Raw genomic sequence first — 21,872 nt, forward strand, 5'->3', positions numbered from 1 at the left:
AGAAATGCACCCCAATAATTATTGCCCCGTTTCTGCAGTTTATAGAAATACCCCATATGTGGCCCTATTGCGCTATTTGACGCAACCACAAGCCTCAGATACAAAGGAGCGCCTAGTGAATTTCAATGGCTCCATTATATTTGGTCATTTCTGACTGTACCACCTCAGGTTGGCAGAGGCTCTGGGGTGCCAAAACATAAGAAACACCCCTAAAGGGACACCATTTAGAAAACTAAACCCCTCAAGGAATGTAACAAGGGGTGCGGTGAGCATTTGGAACCCACAGGTGCTTCACAGATTTTCCGAACAATGTGGCGTGAAAAAAGACAAAAGTATTTTTTACACTAAAACGTTGTTCTAGCCTTCAATTTTTCATTTTCACAAAGGGATAAAAGGAAAAAAAAGACACAAAAAGTGTAGTGTAGTTTCTCCCGAGTACAGAAATACCCCACATGTGGACATAAAGTGCCAAGCGGGCGCAGGACGAACCTCCAAAGGGAAGGAGCGTTTGGAAGCTGGATTTCACTGGAATGGATTTCAAGGGGTCACTTGTGGGGGGTTTCCACTGTCTTGGCAGCACAAGGTCTCTGTAAATGCGACATGGCGTTCATAATCCATTCTAGCCAAATCCAACCTCCAAAATCCAAATGGCGCTCCTTCCCTTCGGAGGCTTGCCCTGCGCCCACATGGCGCTTTATGTCCACATTTGGGGTATTTACGGACTCGGGGGAAATTGCTCTACACATTTTGTGTTTTTTTTTATCTTTTAACCCCTTTTGAAAATGATAAATTCAAGGCTAGTCCAACATTATAGTGTAAAAAATGTAATATTTCATTTTCACGCCACATTGTTCCACATTTGTGCCCGTCACCAGTGGGGTCCATATGCTCACTACACCCCTTGTTACATTCCTTGAGGGGTGTAGTTTCCATAATGGGGTCACTTGTGGGGGGTTTCAACTGTCTTGGCAACACAATGGCCTTTTAAATGCAACATCGAAATCCAATCCAGCCAAATCCAGCCTCAAAAAACCAAATGGCGCTCCTTCCCTTTGGAGGCTTACCCTGCACCCGCATGGCGCTTTATGTCCACATGTGGGGTATTTCCGTACTCAGGAGAAATTGTGCTACACATTTAGTGTTTTTTTTTTACCTTTTAGCCCCTTGTGAAAATGAAAAAATCATGACAAGATTAATGATTTAGAGTAAAAATTTAAAAAAAAATTACACTAAATGTTGGTCTAGCCTTGATTTTTTTCCATTTCCACAAGGGGTTAAAAAAGAAAATGAACACAAAACAGGTAGGGTAATTTCCCCTGAGTACGAAAATACCCCACATGTGGGCATAATGTGCCATATGGGCACAGGGCAAGCCACCAAAGGGACAGAGCGCCATTTAGAGGCTTGAATGGAGGATGGAGGCCACGTCGCAATTACAAAGCTCCTGTGCTGCCAGGTCAGTAGAAACCCCCGACAAGTGACCCCATTCTGGAAACTACACCCCATAAGGAATCTAACAAGGGGTGCAGTGAGCATATGGACCCTACTGGTGACGGGCACATGTGTAGAACATGTGCCGTGAAAATAAAAAATACAATTTTTTTCATTTTCACGTCCCAAATGTGGCCGTCACCAGGGGGCCATATACCCGCTGCCCCCCTTGTTAGATTCCTTATGGGGTGTAGTCTCCAGAATGGGGTCACTTGTGGGGGGTTTCTACTGTCCTGGCCGCACAGAGGCTTTGTAATTGCATCATGGCATCCTCTAATGGGAATGGCGGCCATACCTACTTAGCTGGGAAAAAGGGACAATTCTAATTTATTTGGGGGTATTGGGCCAATTATTAGTTTATAAGGTTGAAAATGACAGGTGTCCATCAAACTCAACCTGTGTTGATCCAGAGGAAGGCAAAAAACCCTTGTGAGGCAGACGACAGTAGCCTCATCACTGGGAAAAAATTACTTCCTGACTCCATAATGGCGATCAGAATAATCCCTGGATCAACGTGACCCCTGAAATAGGAATAAGGGAAGAATTTAGATAATGTAAAACTCCGATGACGTGTGGTGCGTTTTGAAGCGATCCAGTATGCAGAGGCCGGGGTGATCAGGACAGGTGTCACACTGGAAAATGGTGTCCTTCCTGATCCCCCTGTTACGCCACACTCTGCACTTCTTCTGGGGTCTCCTGTTCTCCAATGTGGGGGTTGTCACCTGGAAAATGTTGTCCTGGTGCGATACGGGGTCCCACATATCCAGAAGTGCTGGGTCCACTGCATGGCTGCTAAATATTAGGGCCCTATTACGGCTTCTGATATTTACGGATCGTGCCGCAAGCTACAGTAGCTCAGGCAGCGAGGGAGCGGAGAGGGGGTGCTGGTATAAAAGTTATCCCCGTACAGGTGGTGGTGACCTTTATCCAGCAGTGGGAAGATCAGTTCCCGGACGACCTTCCCACTTGTTCCGAGGATGGGGGGGGGCATCTGGGGGCTGCATTCGGGTGTCCCTTCCTACATACACTCTAAGGCTGGGTTCACACTATGTATATTTGAGGCTGTATTTGTGAGGCTGTATAGCAACCAAAACCAGGAGTGGATTGAAAACACAGAAAGGCTCTGTTCACATAATGTTGTAATTGAGTGGATGGCCATCATTTAATGGCAAATATTTGCTGTTATTTTAAAACAACGGCTGTGGTATTGAAATAATGGCCGTTATTTACTGTTATATGGCGGCCATCCACTCAATTTCAACATTGTGTGAACAGATCCTTTCTGTGTTTTCAATCCACTCCTGGTTTTGGTTGCTATGAGGACCTGACATGAGGACCAAATACTGCCTGAAATATACATAGTGTGAACCCAGCCTTAGGGTACATGCACACTGCGGAATGGCGAAGGATAACCCTTCGTGCATTCCGCAGTTGGCACCCACCGGCGGACTGATGCGGGCGCGCGTCTCCGTCCGTGTCATAGACTCCTTTCTATGCACGGGCGGATTCCGCTCTCTGTCCAACGTATTCATTCTTTGGACGGACGATGGAATCCGCCTGTGCATAACATGGAGTCTATGACACGGGTGGAGACGCGCGCCTGGGGTATGTAGTGGTGTAGTGTCAAACTTTATTCAATGTAGTGTGGTGTGGTGTAATGTAGTGTTTTTTACGTGTTTTTTTACAGTAAGTATAAAAAAAAAAAAACTACGCCAAAAATGGTGTTGCTGATAAATGCCGCACTTATGTGCGGCACTTATCAGCAGACTGTGGCAGTAGGATAGAGAAAAAAAACACCCTACGCCAAAAAGGAGGAGTTGCTGATTAGCAGCGCACTTTCGTGCGATGCTGATCAACACTCAGCGGCGATAGGGTGCGGAAAATAGAAAAAAAAAAAAAAAAAACTTTATTACATACTGAACATCCCTGTAGCTGCTGATAAGTGTATTACACATATCAGCCGCTAGAGGGCAGCAGAGCGGAAAATCCCGAAAACCCGACGCTGGAGCCGAAAATAGCCGAACGTGACGTCACGGAAGAAGCCGAAGACCCGAACGAGACCACGAGGACGCCGCGAACCCGGAAGACGCCGATCAGGACCCCGGGACAGGTGAGTAATGTACGAATACCTGCTCTGGACCCCTCAGCTACCTAGCTGAGGGGTCCGGAGCAGGTATTTATAACTTTTGGGGACTTTGATCGCCGTGAACGGCCGGCCGGTAGCGGCCGGCCGTTCACGGCGATCGGGCCGGTGGCACCTGGCCACCATTACTTTTTATAGTAATGGCGGTCGGTGCCGTCCTAGGACAGCACCGACCGCCATTTTCTCCGGGTCATCGGGTCACCGATAACCCGGAAGGGTTCCGATCGCCGCTATTGGCTGATCTGAACTGATAAGCCAATAGCGGCAATCGTCGGCATGGGGGGGGTTAACAACCCCCCATGCCGACAGGGAGAGATAGCCTGCAGTGTATTTCTGCAGGCCATCTCTCCCGATCGCATGCGGCCGGTCCGCGGCGCCCTCTTAAAGGACCCGCGTATCGGTATGTCATGGGTCCTTAAGTGACAGTGATCCATGACGTACCGGTACGACATGGGTCCTTAAGAGGTTAAGTGATAATTAGATTGTGGCTACCCAAAGGAAGTTATTGAAAAAGCTAGGTCTAAAGGTCCTAATCCACGGAATGGTTTTCGGCCGTTACGGTCGATAATCGTCCCGTGGAATAGAGGGCAATGATCAGCCGTCATCGTTCATGTTGGCTGATCGTTGTGTCGTTTGTCTTTCAAACATGTTAAAAGACAAACGACTTATACAGCAACGATCTGCTGCCGCTACTCTGTGGAATAGGAGCGTCGTCAGCAGACGCTGCTGTATCCTATGGGCTGCCCAGACGATCAGCGATCACCCAGGCAGCCCCCCCCCCCCTGCACCTCCACACGCTCTCCCCCCCCGCACCTCTCCAGAGAGAGAGTCCCTACAGGAGTTCACCCAAAATAGACCCCCACTAACATTTAAGAGGTGCAAAAACAAACGTGATATGCTAGTTAGAGGCCGATTTAAAATTATGTCTAGTGCTAATAATATTAAAAAAATGTGGCTTGGTCAGGGAGATTTAAGTGGTAACTATAAATGTGGCCAATGTAATTATTGTAGACATCTTAAAGAAGTAAAAGTTATATTGCTTGGTAGTACAACTTGGGAAATTTTTGACTTCATAACTTGCCAGACAGCATTTGTGTGTAGTTACGTTTTTTTATTACATTGGCAAAACTACCCTCCCTATCTGCTGAGCACTTACGCTTGATAAGGACTGGTAAAGGGTGCCCTAAGGTGATATCGCATATGTGATCCGCAAATGATAGCAATGTGTCTGAATTGTGTTTTGTGGGATTGTTGCAAGTGAAGATCTCCCCAGCAGGAGGGCTAGGAACAACTGGATGATTAAAAAGGAGAGTGAACGGGGCGTGGCCTGGACGTGAACGCGCAGGGCTGCATGTAGGAGCCACTCCGCCGAGAGATCCCGCACTAAATCATCCTGCTGCAATCAAACAGCACCAAACTCACCCACCAGGTGACTGAAGGTCCGTCAGCCCGGACCACCGCGTGATGCCCAAAAAAACGCCACAGAGGGCTGTGGAAAAGCTGCAGGAGTTCGCCCGGCCAGAAAATCAAGATGGCGGCCGCGCGTCCCAGCAGCAGCAGCAGCATGGAGGGGCTGGGAGCTCCACTACCAGGTCAGAGCACAAGGACCTGTAGGAGGGGGATGGCGCTGAGCCCACACTAAAGGAAAGTTACAGAGAGACTGCTTACTGCCATCTCTTCATGCAAAGCCTCGCTTACAGGCAAATTGGATGAAGTTAAAATAGATGTGGGGCTAATCAGACAGGATATGCAATCCATGAGAGAGAGAATAAAAGAGAATGAAAATAGACTATCTGACATAGAGGAGAGATTTGCCCCTGTTCCTAATGCTGTAACTGCTCTGGAGAATTCTGCAGAGAAGTGGAAACAAAAGTCTGATGACTTAGAGAATAGACTGAGGAGAAACAATTTTAGAATACTGGGTCTGCCTGAAAGAGCTGAAGGCTCAGATACAGTTGCTTTTACTGAAAAATGGCTGCTTGACCTGTTTCCTGATGCAAACTTTTCTAAAGCATTTGCAGTGGAGTGCGCTCACAGGGTGCCGGTGCGACCAGTGCCACCAGGGGCGCCACTATGACCATTCCTGGCCCGCCTGTTAAACAGCACAGACAGGGATATGGTCCTCCGGCTGGCTCGGCAACGACAGAATATAACCTACAATGGGGCCCCAGTGTCCATTTTTCCTGATTTTTTCGCTGAATTGGAAAAAAAGAGGGCGACATTTGTGGCTATCAAGCGTAAATTGAGAGAAATGGAGATTTCATACTCCATGGCTTATCCTGCACGACTGAGGGTGGTGGATGGAGACCAATCTGTGTTGGACCCAAAGGAAGCAGAAGAATGGGTCTCCAGACGCCAGCTGCCCGTCGAGATAGAGGACCGCGCCCAGTTTGAGCATCGATCATGGTTCGGGGAGAGCCATGTTGCTCACTTGACTGAGTTGCAGGCCTAAGAGCGTCCGTGTTCCAGTTACTGTTGCATTCAGTGGCGTATTAAATGTACCCTGGGCCCCGGGCTGTCCACCCAACCTGCCCCCCCAGTCAATCTGCCCAAACCACCCACATTATAATCCGCTACTGTCCCCCCCCCCCCACCACGCTGTCCCCAATAAACACTGCCCTCCTCCCCTCCCTGCAGGCCCCAATAAACATAATGTTTGGTCCCTTGCTGCTACCCCCAGTAAGCATTGTCCACCCCACCTCCACTGCCCCCAATAAACATATTGCCACTTGTTCCCCCGCTGTTGCCCCCAATAAACATATTGCCACTTTGTTTCCTGCTGTTGCCCCCCCCCCCCCCCCCCCCAAGGTCACAGCTGCACAGAGGTTGTCAGGAGAGGAGGGGGCTGATCTTATAGGGGAGGTCACAGCAGCACAGAGGATGTCAGGAGAGGAGGGTGCTGATCTTATAGGGGAGGTCACAGCAGCACAGAGGATGTCAGGAGAGGAGGGTGCTAATCCTATAGGAGAGGTCCCAGCAGCACAGAGGATGTCAGGAGAGGAGGGTGCTGATCTTATAGGGGAGGTCACAGCAGCACAGAGGATCTCAGGAGAGGAGGGTGCTAATCCTATAGGAGAAGTCCCAGCATCACAGAGGATGTCAGGAGAGGAGGTTGCTTATTATAGGGGAGGTCACAGCAGCACAGAGGATGTCAGGAGAGGAGGGCGCTGATCTTATAGGGGAGGTCACAGGGTCACAGCAGGACAGAGGATTTCAGGAGAGGAGGGTGCTGATCTTATAGGGGAAGTCGCAGGGTCCCAGCAGCACAGAGGATGTCAGGAGAGGAGGGTACTGATATTATAGGGGAGATCACAGGGTCACAGCAGCACAGAAGATGTCAGGAGAGGAGGGTGCTGATCTATAGAGGAGGTCAGAACAGCACAGATTATGTGAACTGGCCCCCCTTATAGATGGTCCCATTCTTCCCCCCTTATAGATGGTCCCCCTCTTCTCCACTTAAAGATGGCCCCCTCTTCTCCCCTTATAGATGGTCCCCCTCTTCACCCCTTATAGATGGTCCCCCTCTTCCCCCTTATAGATGGTCCCCCTCTTCCCCCCTTATAGATGGTCCCCCTCTTCCCCCCTATAGATAGTCCCCCTCTTCCCCCCTTATAGATGGTCCTCCTCTTCCCCCCTCATAGCTGCCCCCCTCTTCCCCCTCATAGCTGGCCCCCTCTTCCCCCCTTATAGATGGTCCCCCTCTCCCCCCCTTATAGATGGTCCCCCTCTTTACCCCCTGTGCACAGCAGATAACTCACAAAAAAAAAAAACCACAACACAACTCACCTGCCATCCGTTCCCCCGTCGAGCCTCTCGCCTCCTGGTCTGTCCCCAGCTGATGCGTGGCTGCCGGGGGTGTCCCGTCCTATCCCTGGCAGCGCGCGCATCAGAAAGCTCCCTGTGCGCCGGAAGTCACAGCCACAGGCGCACGGGGAGCTCTCTGATGCGCGCGCTGCCGGGGATAGGATGGGACACCCCCGGCAGCCGCACATCAGCCGTGGCAGTGCAGTGGCGGATTATAATGTGGCCGGCGTGGCATGGGCCCCCCCTGGAGCCTCGGGCAGCTGCCCAAACCGCCCATATTATAATCCGCCACTGGTTGCATTGGAGTGAGAAGTTAAATAAGGGACCGTGTGTAACCCATCTGAGGTCCACACTGTCATGCTATCTAAGAGGTTTTGAATATGGATGGAGGAGGCGCGGTGGTGGGGGTATATATATTTATATATATGATAGTGGAGGTGGATGTTATGTGATTTGGTATGTGATAAGTGAACTATGGTGTTGTTTTTACGCTGTTTAAGCTAAGTGAATAAGTGCGGGGTATCTCCCCCATTATCTACATGCCACTGTATTCCAGCACAAGTGGCATTCTGGCACGGCTACACCAGAGCCGTGGCTGTGCCTTAGTAGCCATGTTTTGCTACCTTTATTACAGCCCTGTTGGCTGTTTCAATGTTTGGCCACTAGATGGCGTTACTGTTTTACCACAATGTTCGATGCCAAGTACATATGGAAAAGCTAGGGATGCGGTTGAGCACCTTTGGAATATATCAGTGTTCATACGCCTTTTCTGTGCATGCACCCTCCTGAAATTTCTATATATCGCTGATGCAATATGGCAGGAATAAAATTCATGTCCTGGAATATCAGGGGGATGGGCAACCCACGTAAGAGGGTGATGGTCACGTCTCATATCCGCAAATTCAATCCCCAAATAGTGTGCCTGCAAGAAACTCATCTAACACCCCAGACTGTGAAGTGGCTTAAGAAACCCTGGGTGCAGTGGGGGGCACATTCATGCGGTACCTCCCACTCTAGAGCTGCTTATACACAAAAACCTTAAGTGGGAATTGGGGTACGGTGACCACAGACCTGGAGGGTCGCTATGTGTTTGTATATGCTAAAATAGATAATGTACCATATGTTCTTATGGGTGTGTATGTTAACCCCCCCCCCTCTAATATGCGCTTATTGCATCAGGCTGCACTGTTTGTCACCACTTACCCGGAAGCTAAAGTAATACTTATGGGAGATCTTAACATGGTGTTAGACAATCACCTGGACAGACACAAGGAACGCCTCACTTAAAGGTATTTCTAGATGACATGGGCTGGCATGATGTATATAGATTTTTGCACCCCTCTACTAGATCCTACTCATGCCATAATATAGGATGCAACAGCCTGTCCCGCATAGACTTTATGCTTAGCAGCCCCAATGCATTGCCGACGGTCTCGAATATATCCTATGGACCCAGAGGTCCACTCGGACTTGGCTAACCAAGAGGCGCAATCTGGGGGTAAGGGTCATAGAATACACCCGTTCTGGCTAACACTAGTGGGTGAACATGATAGGATACCTGACCAACTGCAGGTGTTCTGGGCAGCTCATTAGGCATACGATAATCAACTGATACTGTGGGAGAGCTTTAAGGCTTATATAAGAGGGAACTTGCAATCAACTATTTCTTATATCAAGAAGGAGTGTGGGAGGGAAGAAAGGCAACTAGCTCAGAAATGTGTAGACTTGGAGTATGCATATGTGAACAACCCATCTGAGGCTAATAAGAATGCATGGCTAGGGGAAGGGAGAAAATTTCTAGTGTGTTTTAGTGAGAAAGCTGATTGTAAATAGTTTTTTGCTAAACAGTCCTTTTTTTAACTAGCTAACCAGTCCAGTAAACTCCTGGCCTTTCTGGTCCACCGTGATAGGCAGATGGGTTTACGCACTTGACCAATGAGGCAATAGCGTCCCAGTTTCTCCATTTCTATGAGGAATTATACTCATCTAGAGTTACCTACAACTCTGCATCACTATCTACCTACCTAGATGAGATCACATTTCCGCGTCTCTTTCCTGAGCACAAGGAAACGCTGGGGCTGGACGTGATGGAAACGCTGGGGGTGGACGAAGTGACAGAGGCATTAAAGTATATGCAGAAAGGCAAAGCACCAGGCCCGGACGGTATCCCGGTGGAAATCTATCAGCAATATGCTGAACAGATATTTCCAGGTCTGGTAGCAATGTATAGGGCGGCCCTGGAGACTAACAAACTCCCCGACTCCTTATACGATGCCACAATAGTAGAATTGTTAAAGCCAGATAAAAACCCAGTAGAATGCACGTTATATAGACCCATCTCGCTTTTGAATTTAGATTATAAAATCCTCATTAAAGTCATAGCCAATAGATTAAATAAGGTAATTCTAAGTATTATTCACTCAGACCAATCCAGCTTTATGCCCGGTAGGTCTACATCCGAAAACATTAGGCGGGTACAATCAGTAGTACAGGTAGGGAAGGCCAGGGGGGCTGACTGGGCGGTGGTGTCTTCAGATACAGCAAAAGCCTTTGATTCCGTCGAATGGATATATCTTCTAGAGGTCCTGCGACACTTTGGCTTCGGGCCTGTATTCATTAAATGGATCACCATATTATACTCCTCTCCATGAGCTAATATATTAGTTAATGGACTGCTATCACCTTACTCAAACCTTTCAAGGGGAACTAGGCAGGGGTGCCCCCTGTCCCCCCTCTTATTTGCAGTTGCAATAGAACCTCTTGCTTTGAAAATTAGACAATCCCGCATATATAAGGGGGTGATAAATGGTATTAGAGAGGACCGAATTGGTCTCTACGCAGATGACATGGTATTAATTATGAGCAAACCTAGAGACACCTTGCCTGCTGCCATACATATCATAGAGCAATTTGGTATATACTCTGGCCTCCAAATAAATTGGAACAAATCTTTTTTTATGCAGCTGCGGGAGGGTTATGGGGCCCTGTGGTGTATGACCTGAAGGTGGTACAGAGCTTCAAATATCTAGGTAACATCATAAATAAGTCCTCGGTGAATGACCTACAATCTAATGTTTTTCCCTTATTAGAGTATGTTAAAACTAAGTTTAGTAATTGGGGGTCACTGCCCTTGGCGGTTACTGGCCATATAAAGCTTATAAAAATGATTGTACTGCCCAAATGTTTGTACATTATAGAACATGCAGCGACACTAATTCCTTTACACTTTTTCAAATGTTTGCATTCGCTGTTACATCCATTTGTGTTGGGGTTGACTGAAACAATCCACTTTGCAGAGACCCAAGAACCTGGGGGGCTTGGCTCTGCCGGACATTTTCTTGTATTACCTGGCTGGTCAGCTCCGATATTTACTAACGTGGGTAGAAGCGGGGGGACTCCCTAATGGAGAGCATCATCTAGCCCATTTTCTTGGGTTGAAACAGCTATGGCTGGTCTTGGAGGGAGGGATGCCTAGAGGGACGAAACTACTCCCCTTGCATAAGCTAGCATTCCAGGTATTGCGGTATATGTATGGCGGTATATGCTCGACATGCCACTATGGTATAATCCACAGCTTAGTCACTTGTCTGATGCCTTAGAACCGACGTTTTGGATTGGGAAGGGTGTTAGCTTCATTAAGGACGTGTATGAAGATAGGGGTTTTAAATAATTTCAGACACTTCAGTCTAATCAGGACATTCCGGGGGAGGCGGCATACAGATACATGCAGCTTAAACATGCCTTTACTAGTCACTTCCCACAATCCGGTAGACCGTTCTGCAAAATCCCACTAATAGGTATTATTAAATCACAGGGCTCACGGGGGCTCATATCGGCCATATTTTCATACCTGATAAGGTCCAAAATTGAGATGGAAACCATGCCAGTGCAAAGCAAGTGGTTGGCCGTGATCCCAAATATAACAGATGATGAATGGTCAGACATGCTATCCTCTCATATGTATGTGTCGCCTGCCGCTAACAATAAAATTATCCAGCTGTACATCACGCACCAAAGCTATCTGACTACAGAGTGCCATAGGTGTTGTGTAGTAAACTCAGACTTTTGGCATATGATGTGGGCGTGCGGGATAAGGGGTAGTAGACATACTGTCAAAGATATTAGATAAGCAGGTACCCCTAGACCAGAAGGTTTGTCTATTTGGCCTACTAGACGAGGATCAATGGTCTCACCATACGAGAATATTTCTGAAAGAAACCTTATTTATGGCTCGTAAAACTGTCGCCATCAGGTGGATGGATTCAAGGCCACCCACAGTAAGGAAATGGCTGTCACTTACAAACGCTGTGTTACCGTATGAGTATGTGACCTATAAGCATAGGGGGTGTAAAGGTAAATTCCAAAAATTGTGGGGGTATTGGTGTGCATCACCGCTGACCAATTATACACCTAATCAATATATGCTTTCTATAGGGACAAGAGATCTGGTCAATTAAGTAATATCTATCAGGGGTGTTTTGTATGCATTTTATAGATGTGTCTCTTTTAGGCTTAACTGCTTCACTGGATGGATATGTTTGTGCTTATATATATGATATGGCATAATCTGTTTGTTTGTACATTCGTACAGTACATGGTTGATTGAGCACCCAGGGCGTTAGTGGACTAAGGGGCAGTGCATGAGGTCCCACTCCTTTATGGTTGGTGGTGCCAGGACTACTTTCTATGGTTGCTTTACTTGTAATTTACCTCTATTAAATAAATCTCAAGTCTTCCATTACTTATCAGCTGCTGTATGTCCTGTCTTTCCTGTCTGCTCTCTGCTGCCACCTCTGTCCATGTCAGGAACTGTCCAAAGCAGTAGAAATTTGCCATAGAAAACCTCTCCTGCTTTCCAGACTGGAAAGAATACACCACTTTCTGCAGGACATACAGGAGCTGATAAGTACTAGAAGACTTAAAGAAGAAGTCCGGCCCTGTCAAAAATCTGACAGGCGAAAGGGAAGAAAATATCTAGCAACCTTTGCTTACCTCTCTGTGTGCCTACGAAAAGTAGCGTGAGCGGCCCGAGCCCCCCGCTGGAAGGTATTTTCCCCCGAGTTGTGACATCATCACAATTTGAGGGAAAGTGTCTTCCAGCAGAGGTCTCAGGGGCCGGTCACGCTGCTCATCGTGGGCACAGGGAGAGGTAAGCAAAGGTTGCCTGTCCCAGCTAATGGACAGCCCAATTAGCCAATCAATGATGGCAGCGTCATCATGCCCTAGTCACTGACTGGGTGAGTGGCCAGTCCATCAGCCAGGGCGTGATGTTGGCTCAGGTGCAGATCTTGGAGCCTGGCAGGGGTCCCGGAGCAGCGATCTGCGCTGAAGAGGCACAAGAAGAGGTTAGTTGGTGTAGTTTTTTTTTTTTTTTTTTTTAGCAGCAGAAAGGTAGCAATAATAAAAAAAATATATATATACACCTGTCAGGACATGATGCATTTCGTGACCGATCCAGTCCCTTTATCACGTAGCCACTTGATAAAGAGACCGGACCGTTCTCTAAAGCGTCCTGTTCAAACAGACATATTTTTTAATATATATTTTTAATAAATATTTTTATTGCTACCTTCCTGCTGCTATTTTATTTTCTGGACCTGCCCCCGACCTGTCTTTGGAGTGGAGGAGTTCTCCTGTCTGAATTATGGCTATAGGACCGTAGGAACCATGTGATATTAGATATTGGCTGATAACATACACATAGCGCAGTCGTCATTGATATCAAATGCTCGGGGTATGTCCAGATGATTGATGATTGTGCCATATTTCTACCCTGAAAACTGCCAATTATTGTTGGATTTATACACAACAGAGTAAATCCATAAAATTAGAGGTTTGGGGGGGGAGGGAGGTTGGGCGCAACCAGGTCATTGGATGATCCTATGGTCACAACGTGGTTTAGAAAAACGAAGGCATTGATTTAAAAAAAAAAAAAAGGTTAACAACTGCAAAATATACAAAAGTGCCCAGAATAGCACACCCCTAAGCACAAAATAAACGAATCAGCAAAAAAGAAGATCCAAAAACATTGCAAAAAGTGCAGGAGCAGGACAGTCATAAATATAACAAACTTTTATTTATTGAATCCATCAAAAGATTGTTATAAAAAAAAAATTATTAAAAAGGAGACATAGAACAAGTACCATACACTAAAAGTATAATGAGGGGACAAGATATAGAATTCATATAATTACATATTAATATATTGCACATGCTCATCAATAAATGTATATGTAACAATACATGCAGCCACCACTAGATGGCACCCAAGAATAACAATACAATACAAAAAATAATAACAATAGGTATGGAGAGCAATCAAGAAAGAAATAATATATAATGGCCAGGAAAATTCCCCAAAAAATATTTATTTCTTGATTGCCCTCTATACCTATTGTTATTATTTTTTGTATTGCATTGTTATTCTTGGGTGCCATCTAGTGGTGGCTGCATGTATTGTTACATATACATATACTGATGAGCATGTGCAATATATCAATAAGTAATTATATAAATTTTATATCTTGTCCCCTCATTATACTTTTTGTGTTTGGTACTGGTTCTATGTCTCCTTTTTTATGATTTTTTTTTAACAATTTGTTGATGGATTAAATAAATACAAGTTTATTTCTTATACGTATGACTGTCCTTTTTTGCAATCTTTTTGGATCTCCTTTTTTGTTGAAAAAAAAAATGTTAGTTACACCGCATAACTTTTATTAATTTATTGACATTTTTATTAAATAATTTGTGACACAACCCCTTTAACAATTGATTCTTTTTTCACAGTTCAACTGATATGCAGTTTTAATTTTTTTTTTTTCTAATATTTTTTTTTCTGTTGCAGATATTGTGCACAAGCGGATGGTCCACTTTATATTGCTACACGAGGATGTATCTTTGCAGTATTTTATTCCTGCTATTGCTTAGATAGGCGCATTTAGTCATACACTGAAATTTGTTCTACCACATTTCATCAGTTTATAGCAGTGCCACATTTTCATTACATTTCTGCCATTTTGATAAAACATAATAAAGCCAAACTGGACAATAAAAAAGATAAATGTTAAAATGGTTCCTTTTCTATTTGTTAATTCGTGATCTTTGTGAACTTTACCGTAACATGAAGAAACTGTATATCCAAGTGTTTCTCCATCAAAGAAGAAATTGGAGTTAACTCAAAATAACCCTTTTCATTAATAAATTAATTGTGAAAACATACTTCCCTCTCTTGCCGTCCCCCTTTGTTTTCCTCTTCCCTTCCGATATGGAATCAGCCGAAGTATGCCTCGCACTACAAGTTCCAACCAGCCTCTTCTCTGCAGGCTGTGTCAGTCATCCTACTTTGAAGCAGGCAGGGGCCACGGCTACACTGTACAGCGCTGTGCTCCCTGCTTCTGCTACAGGGAGAGAGCGCACAGAGATCATGAGGACAGGGGCTGCAGGCTGCTCCTGTCCACATTACTGACCCAGAGACAGGCTGCTAGAGCTGTGACCATGGCAGAAGTGAGCAGCCGGGGGTGCAGAGGAGTGGCTGGCTGGAGTTTGTAGTGCGGGACAAACTTTGGCTGATTTCTTGTAATGTTACTGAGAGGGGTATGCACAGAAAGAGAGGCGTGACAGTGGGAGGAATGGGAGACATGACAAGAATACAAGATGGCTACTCCCTCCCTCTAGCAGGAATTCCCTGAATAGTCACTGCACTGAAAACATCACGACCCAAGATGGCGAACCTGTGCACACATAGAGACGTGATGTCAGCAGAAAACAACGAACTACGCTACTTTTGGCAGCCATACTGGACTAAAAAAGTTGGATAAGGCAGCTGAAAAAAATTCTACCAGTGGCGGAACTACCACCATAGCGACTGTTAGGGGGCCAGATGACCAGGCCCGGGCCCCCTGAGATGACATCCTTTGCAGCACCCGGCGAACTCCCGTGCTGCTTTTTAATGTCTGGACCCCCGGCACCTCATCTTCACTGTAAGTGCTCATAGCTTTTCGAACAAACAGCCTATGATAACAGTAAATCACTGACGAATATTCACACCCTAGGGCTAAAATATAACTTTTATTAACCCCTTAAGGACCGGGCCTGAAATGGCCTTAAGGACCGGAGCAAGTTTTATGAATATGACCAGTGTCACTTTATTCATTAATAACTTCGGGATGCTTTTACCTATCCGGCTGATTGTGAGATTGTTTTCTTGTGACATATTGTACTTCACATTTCTTGTAAATTGGAGTCGATACTTATAACGAATCTTTATGAAAAAAACCAAAATAACTTGAAAAATTGTGAAAAAATGCATTTTTCCAACTTTGAAACTTTTCTGCTTATACAGAAAATGGTTATACCACATACATTATATATTAAATAGCATTAGCAACATGTTTACTTTATGTTGGCAGCATTTATTAAACTATATTTAATTTTTTTAGACAGTAAAAAGCGTAAAACATTAGCAGCAAATTTTCAGTAAAATTTCAAAATCAGATATTTTTAGGGACCTGTTCAGGTTTACTGGGTTCACACTACGTATATTTGAGGCTGTATGTTTGAGGCTGTATAGCAACCAAAACAAGGAGTGGATTGAAAACACAGAAAGGCTATGTTTACATAATGTTGTAATTGAGTGGATGGCCGTCATTTAATGGCAAATATGTGCTGTTATTTTAAAACAACGGCTGTTATATTGAAATAATGGCCGTTATTTACCGTTATATGGCGGTCATCCACTCAATTTCAACATTGTGTGATCAGATCCTTTCTGTGTTTTCAATCCACTCCTGGTTTTGGTTGCTATGAGGACCTGACATGAGGACCAAATACAGCCTCAAATATACATAGTGTGAACCCAGCCAAGTGTATTTGAGGGGACTGTATGTTAGTAAGCCCCACAAAGCACCCCATTTCAGAAACTGCAACCCCAAAACTCTGCAAAAGCACATCCAGAAAGTTTTTTAACCCTTTAGGGGAGTCACAGAAATAAAAGCTAAGTGTGTAAGAAATTTGAAAATTTTTATTTTCTGTGCAGAGATTTTATTGTAATCCAATATTTTTCATAATTATGACCCTATTACCAGAGAATGGCACCCCAATATTTATTGCCCCGTTTCTGCAATTTATAGAAATACCCCATATGTGGCCCTAATGCATTGTTTGACGGAACCACAAGCCTCAGATACAAAGGAGCGCCTAGTGAATTTCAATGGCTCTGTTATATTTGGTCATTTCTGACTGTACCACTTCAGGTTGGCATAGGCTCTGGGGTGCCAAAACCTAATAAACACCCCTAAAGGGACACCATTTAGAAAACTACACCCCTCAAGGAATGTAACAAGGGGTGCGGTGAGCATCTGGACCCCACAGGTGCTTCACAGATTTTCCGAACAATATGGCGTGAAAAAAGACAAAAGTATTTTTTACACTAAAACGTTGTTCTAGCCTTCAATTTTTGATTTTCACAAAGGGATAAAAGGAAAAAAAACAAACCACAAATCATGTAGCGCAGTTTCTCCCGAGTATGGAAATACCCCACATGTGGACATAAAGTGCCAAGCAGGCGCAGGACGAGCCTCCAAAGGGAAGGAGTGCCAATTGGCTTTTGGAAGCTGGATTTCACTGGAATGGATTTCAAGGGCCACGTCACATTTACAGAGCCCTTGTGCTGCAAAAACACTGGAAACCCCCCACAAGTGACCCTATTCTGGAAACTACATCCCTCAAGGAATCTAACAGCGGGTGCAGTAAGCATATGGACCCCACTGGTGACGGGCACAAATGTGGAAAAATGTGATTTTAATTTTTTCACTTTCACGGCACAAATGTGCCCGTCATCAAGGGGTGCATATCCTCACTGTACCCCTTGTTAGATTCCTTGAGGGGTGTAGTTTCCAGAATGGGGTCACTTGTGTAGGGTTTCCACTGTCTTGGCAGCACGAGGGCTCTGTAAATGCTACATGGCGTTCTTCATCCATTCTAGCCAAATCCAACCTCCAAAATCCAAATGGCGCTCCTTCCCTTTGGAAGCTCGGCCTGCACCCACATGGCGCTTTATGTCCACATGTGGGGTATTTACGGACTCGGGGGAAATTGCTCTACACATTTTGTGTTTTTTTTTTCTCTTTTAACCCCTTGTGAAAATGATAAATTCAAGGCTAAACCAACATTATAGTGTAAAAAATGTAATATTTCATTTTTACGCCACATTGTTCCACATTTGTGCCCGTCATCTGTGGGGTCCATATGCTCACTACACCCCTTGTTACATTCCTTGAGGGGTGTAGTTTCCATAATGGGGTCACATGTGGGGGGTTTCAGGGGCCTTTTAAATGCAACATGGCCCCTCGAGATCCAATCCAGCCTCAAAAAAAACAAATGGCGCTCCTTCCCTTTGGAGGCTTACCCTGCACCCGCATGGCGCTTTATGTCTACATGTGGAGTATTTCCGTACTCAGGGAAAATTGCTGTACACATTTTTTTTTTTTTTTTTTTTTTTATCTTTTAGCCCCTTGTGAAAATGAAAAAATCAAGACAAGATCAATGATTTAGAGTAAAATTTTAAAAAAATTACACTAAATGTTGGTCTAGCCTTGATTTTTTTCCATTTCCACAAGGGGTTAAAAAAGAAAATAAACGCAAAGCGTGTAGGGTAATTTCCCCTGAGTACGAAAATACCCCACATGTGGACATAATGTGCCATATGGGCACAGGGCAAGCCACCAAAGGGACAGAGCGCCATTTAGAGGCTGGAATGGAGGATGGAGGCTATGTCGCAATTACAAAGCTCTTTCACGCAAAGCATTTTCACGTCCCAAATGTGGCCGTCACCAGGGGGCCATATCCTCATTTCACCCCTTCTTAGATTCCTTATGGGGTGTAGTTTCCAGAATGGGGTCACTTGTGGGGGGTTTCTACTGTCCTGGACGCACAGAGGCTTTGTAATTGCATCATGGCATCCTCTAATGGGAATGGCGGCCATACCTATTTAGCTGGGAAAAAGGGACAATTCTAATTTATTTGGGGGTGTTAGGCCAATTATTTGTTCATAAGGTTGAAAATGACAGGTGTCCATCAAATTCAACCTGTGTTGATCCAGAGGAAGGCAAAAAAAAAACCCTCGTAAGGCAGACAACAGTAGCCTCATCACAGGGAAAAATTCCTTCCTGACTCCATAATGGCAATCAGAATAATCCCCGGATCAACGTGACCCCTGAAATAGGAATAAGGGACAGAATTTAGATCATGTAGAACTCCAGTGACGTGTGGTACGCCTTGAAGCAATCCAGTATGCAGAGGCCGGGGTGATCAGGACAGGCGTCACACTGGAAAATGGCGTCCTTCCTGATCCCCCTGTTACGCCACACTCTGCACTTCTTCTGGGGTCTCCTGTTTTCCAGTGTGGGGACGTCACCTGGAAAATGTTGCCCTGGTGCGATACGGGGTCCTTCATATCCAGAAGCGCTGGGTTCCCTCCATGGCTGCTAAATATTAGGGCTCTATTACTGCTTCTGATATTTTCGGATCGTGCCGCAAGCTACAGTAGCTCGGGCAGCGAGGGACCAGAAGAGGGGGTGCTGGTATAAAAGTTATCCCCGTACAGGTGGTGACCTTTATCCAGTAGTGGGAAGATCAGTTCCCGAATGATCTTTCTACTAACTCGGAGGAGGGGGGGGGCGCATCTCGGGGCTGGATTCAGGTGTCCCTTCCATCATACACCCTAAGGGTACGTGCACACTGCGGAATGGCGAAGGATAACCCTTTGTGCATTCCGCAGCTGGCACCCACCGGCAGGCTGATGGAGGTGCGCGTCTCCGTCTGTGTCATAGACTCCATTCTATGCACGGGCGGATTCCGCTCTCCGTCCAATGTGTTAATTCTTTGGACAGACAATGGAATCCGCCCATGCATAGAATAGAGTCTATGACACGGGTGGAGACGCGCGCCTGCATCAGTCCGCCGGTGGGTGCCAGCTGCGGAATGCACAAAGGGTTATCCTTCGCCATTCCGCAGTGTGCACATACCCTAAATCTGTAAGTGTACCCTAAGGTACTCTCACAGAGTTTGTAGAATTTCACGCCATACCGCCATCTCTTATTGGGACGGTACTGGCAGAAAAGACGTGTCTGGGGGCAGCGTACGCTACGCTACCCCCCAGACACGTCACTGGATGATGAGGATGAATGTAGGAAAGAAGGATCCCCCCATTCATCCTCACTGGCTGTTTCGGTGTCGGAGGCAATAATAGCATATGCGTCCGACACCGAATACGCCCTGGGGGCCATTTTTATATAGGTATTGGTATATGGGGTATGTAGTGGTGTAGTGTAAAACTTTATTCAATGTAGTGTAGTGTACTGTAGTGTTTTTTTACCATTCAGTATAAAAAAAAACCTACGCCAAAAATGGTGTCGCTTATCAGCAGACCGTGGCAGTAGGATATAGAAAAAAACACCCTACGCCAAAAAGGAGGAGTTGCTGACTAGCAGCGCACTTGCGATGCGGATCAACACTCATCGGCGTAAGGGTGCGGAAAATACAAAAAAAAAAAATTTGAAAAAAAAAAAACCATTTACTACATTACTTACACTTTTCAGCCGCTAGAGGGCAGCAGAGCGCCGTAAAAAAGTCGAAGACATCTGAGGGGCCGACGGAAAAGGCCGAAGACCCGAACAGAAGAAGATGACATCACGGAACCCGGAAGACACCGATCGGGACCCCGGGATCCGGTGAGTGTGGCCAAATACCTGCTCTGGACCCCTCAGCTACCTAGCTGAGGGGTCCAGAGCAGGTAGTTATCACTTTTGGGGACTTTGATCGCCGTGGTCATGGCAATGGGGACGTGGCACCGTGGCCACCATTACTTTTAACAGTAATGGCGATAGGTGCCGTCCTCGGACAGCATCGGCCGCCATTATTTTCCGGGTCATCGGGTCACCGATGGCTCAGAAAGGTTCCGATCGCCGCTATTGGCTGATCTGAACTGATCAGCCAATAGCAGCGATTGTCGGCATGTATTTCTGCAGGCCATCTCTCCCGATCGCATACGGCTGGTCCGCGGCGCCCTCTTAAAGGACCCGCGTAGCAGTACGTAATGGGTCCTTAAGAGGTTAAAGACTCCATGCAAACAAGAACAAACTTAAAATTACACCCTTATTGGTGAAACAAAGTGTATAGTGACCTTGCCTTAGATCTGATATCACAACGGGGGGGGGGTCAAACCCAGACACTGGGAGTGGGGAGGGTACACATGCTCTCTCACAGCTGTGCCGATGTAGATGCTCTCCCTGCGTCGAGTGCATATATGAGGACGATTTTCTCGACTAGCTTAAGAGATACATGTGAAACTAATGCTGATCCAAGCTGCCCAAGGTGCATCTAATCCAATCCGCACTGAGTTTCATTCCTAGCAAAAAATCGCCCCATTGACAATGGAGTGCAAAAGATTTTTTTTTCTCTGTCCCTTTAAGAGGTAGGACTTAAACCTTAACTGTTCTACGCACAGGAAAAGGTTGTCCACGGTTGATCACCCATATGCGTACAGTGCACAACAGTGATACCTCTGACTTCTGGTTTATGGGTCTAATACAGGTGAAACAAACACCAGAAGGAGGCAATCGCGAGACCAGATTATTACAGAAACAAACTGAACTGATCTTGCTATTGGACGCGTAGGCCCATTGGGTCTCAATGACCGGCTAGGGATTCATGGTACTTGCTGGTAATCCCTGTATAGATATATTTTATTATTGCACTGTGCAAGATGTCATTGTCTTTCTAATTTGGAAGTTGTATGTTTTTAAATATGTTAATTGTGAAGTGTGTTTAAAGACGGGAAGACGTGATGACGTCAGGGCTGTGATCAAGCACGCATTGACGTGTAAAACAGCTGTTAGTCTGTCACTCATCCGCTATCCACCTGCTTGCAATATGAAGGAATATAGCATATCAATTTTGCTACAACGTGATCTGTGGGCACCGCTGTACTAGCTACACCAACTCGCAATTCTTTGCTGATAGAAAATGATAGTAACGACTTAGACTTTTACAAGTGTGTGTCCTATATTTAAACACCCATGCCAAACAACCTGACTAGTTTCGCCAGTATTCCCTGGCTTTCTCAAAGGTGGCATTGAGGGGGGAGGGGCTTCAATGAGTTTATATGCTTTCAATAATGCGGTTCAGCCCCCGGTCTTATCAGTTCTAGCCTATGGTTCTTATGTACTATAGCGAGGCTTGGATTATATCACAGGATAGCACCTCTGATTGGAAGACCTTGGTAACATTTGAAAGATGGAGAAGGCGCCTAACGCGAAAAGACGGCCCTCTAGTCGTTTTTGACCTGCATTACGTACATGTGCGCATGACAAAGTACTTGGCCGCGAAGCTGAGAAAAGAGTGTCAACTGCGCATGTCTTTAAACTTAGCCTCA

At 45.8% G+C, this 21,872-nt stretch overlaps 1 protein-coding gene across 4 annotated transcripts in view; it reads left to right on the forward strand.

Annotated features, from left to right (window-relative positions):
* Positions 1-14,510, forward strand: part of HUS1 (HUS1 checkpoint clamp component) — a 446,101-nt gene extending 431,591 nt beyond the window's left edge. For all 4 annotated transcript variants that reach the window (XM_069958559.1, XM_069958555.1, XM_069958558.1 and 1 more), the window contains one exon: positions 14,286-14,510. In XM_069958559.1, coding sequence (XP_069814660.1) covers positions 14,286-14,368 — 83 coding nt within the window. In that variant the 3' untranslated portion in view covers positions 14,369-14,510. The remainder of the gene's footprint in view (positions 1-14,285) is intronic.
* The last annotated feature ends 7,362 nt before the right edge of the window (positions 14,511-21,872 follow it).

This window comes from Dendropsophus ebraccatus, chromosome 2, assembly GCF_027789765.1.
Source record: "Dendropsophus ebraccatus isolate aDenEbr1 chromosome 2, aDenEbr1.pat, whole genome shotgun sequence".
NCBI classification, from domain to species: domain Eukaryota; kingdom Metazoa; phylum Chordata; class Amphibia; order Anura; family Hylidae; genus Dendropsophus; species Dendropsophus ebraccatus.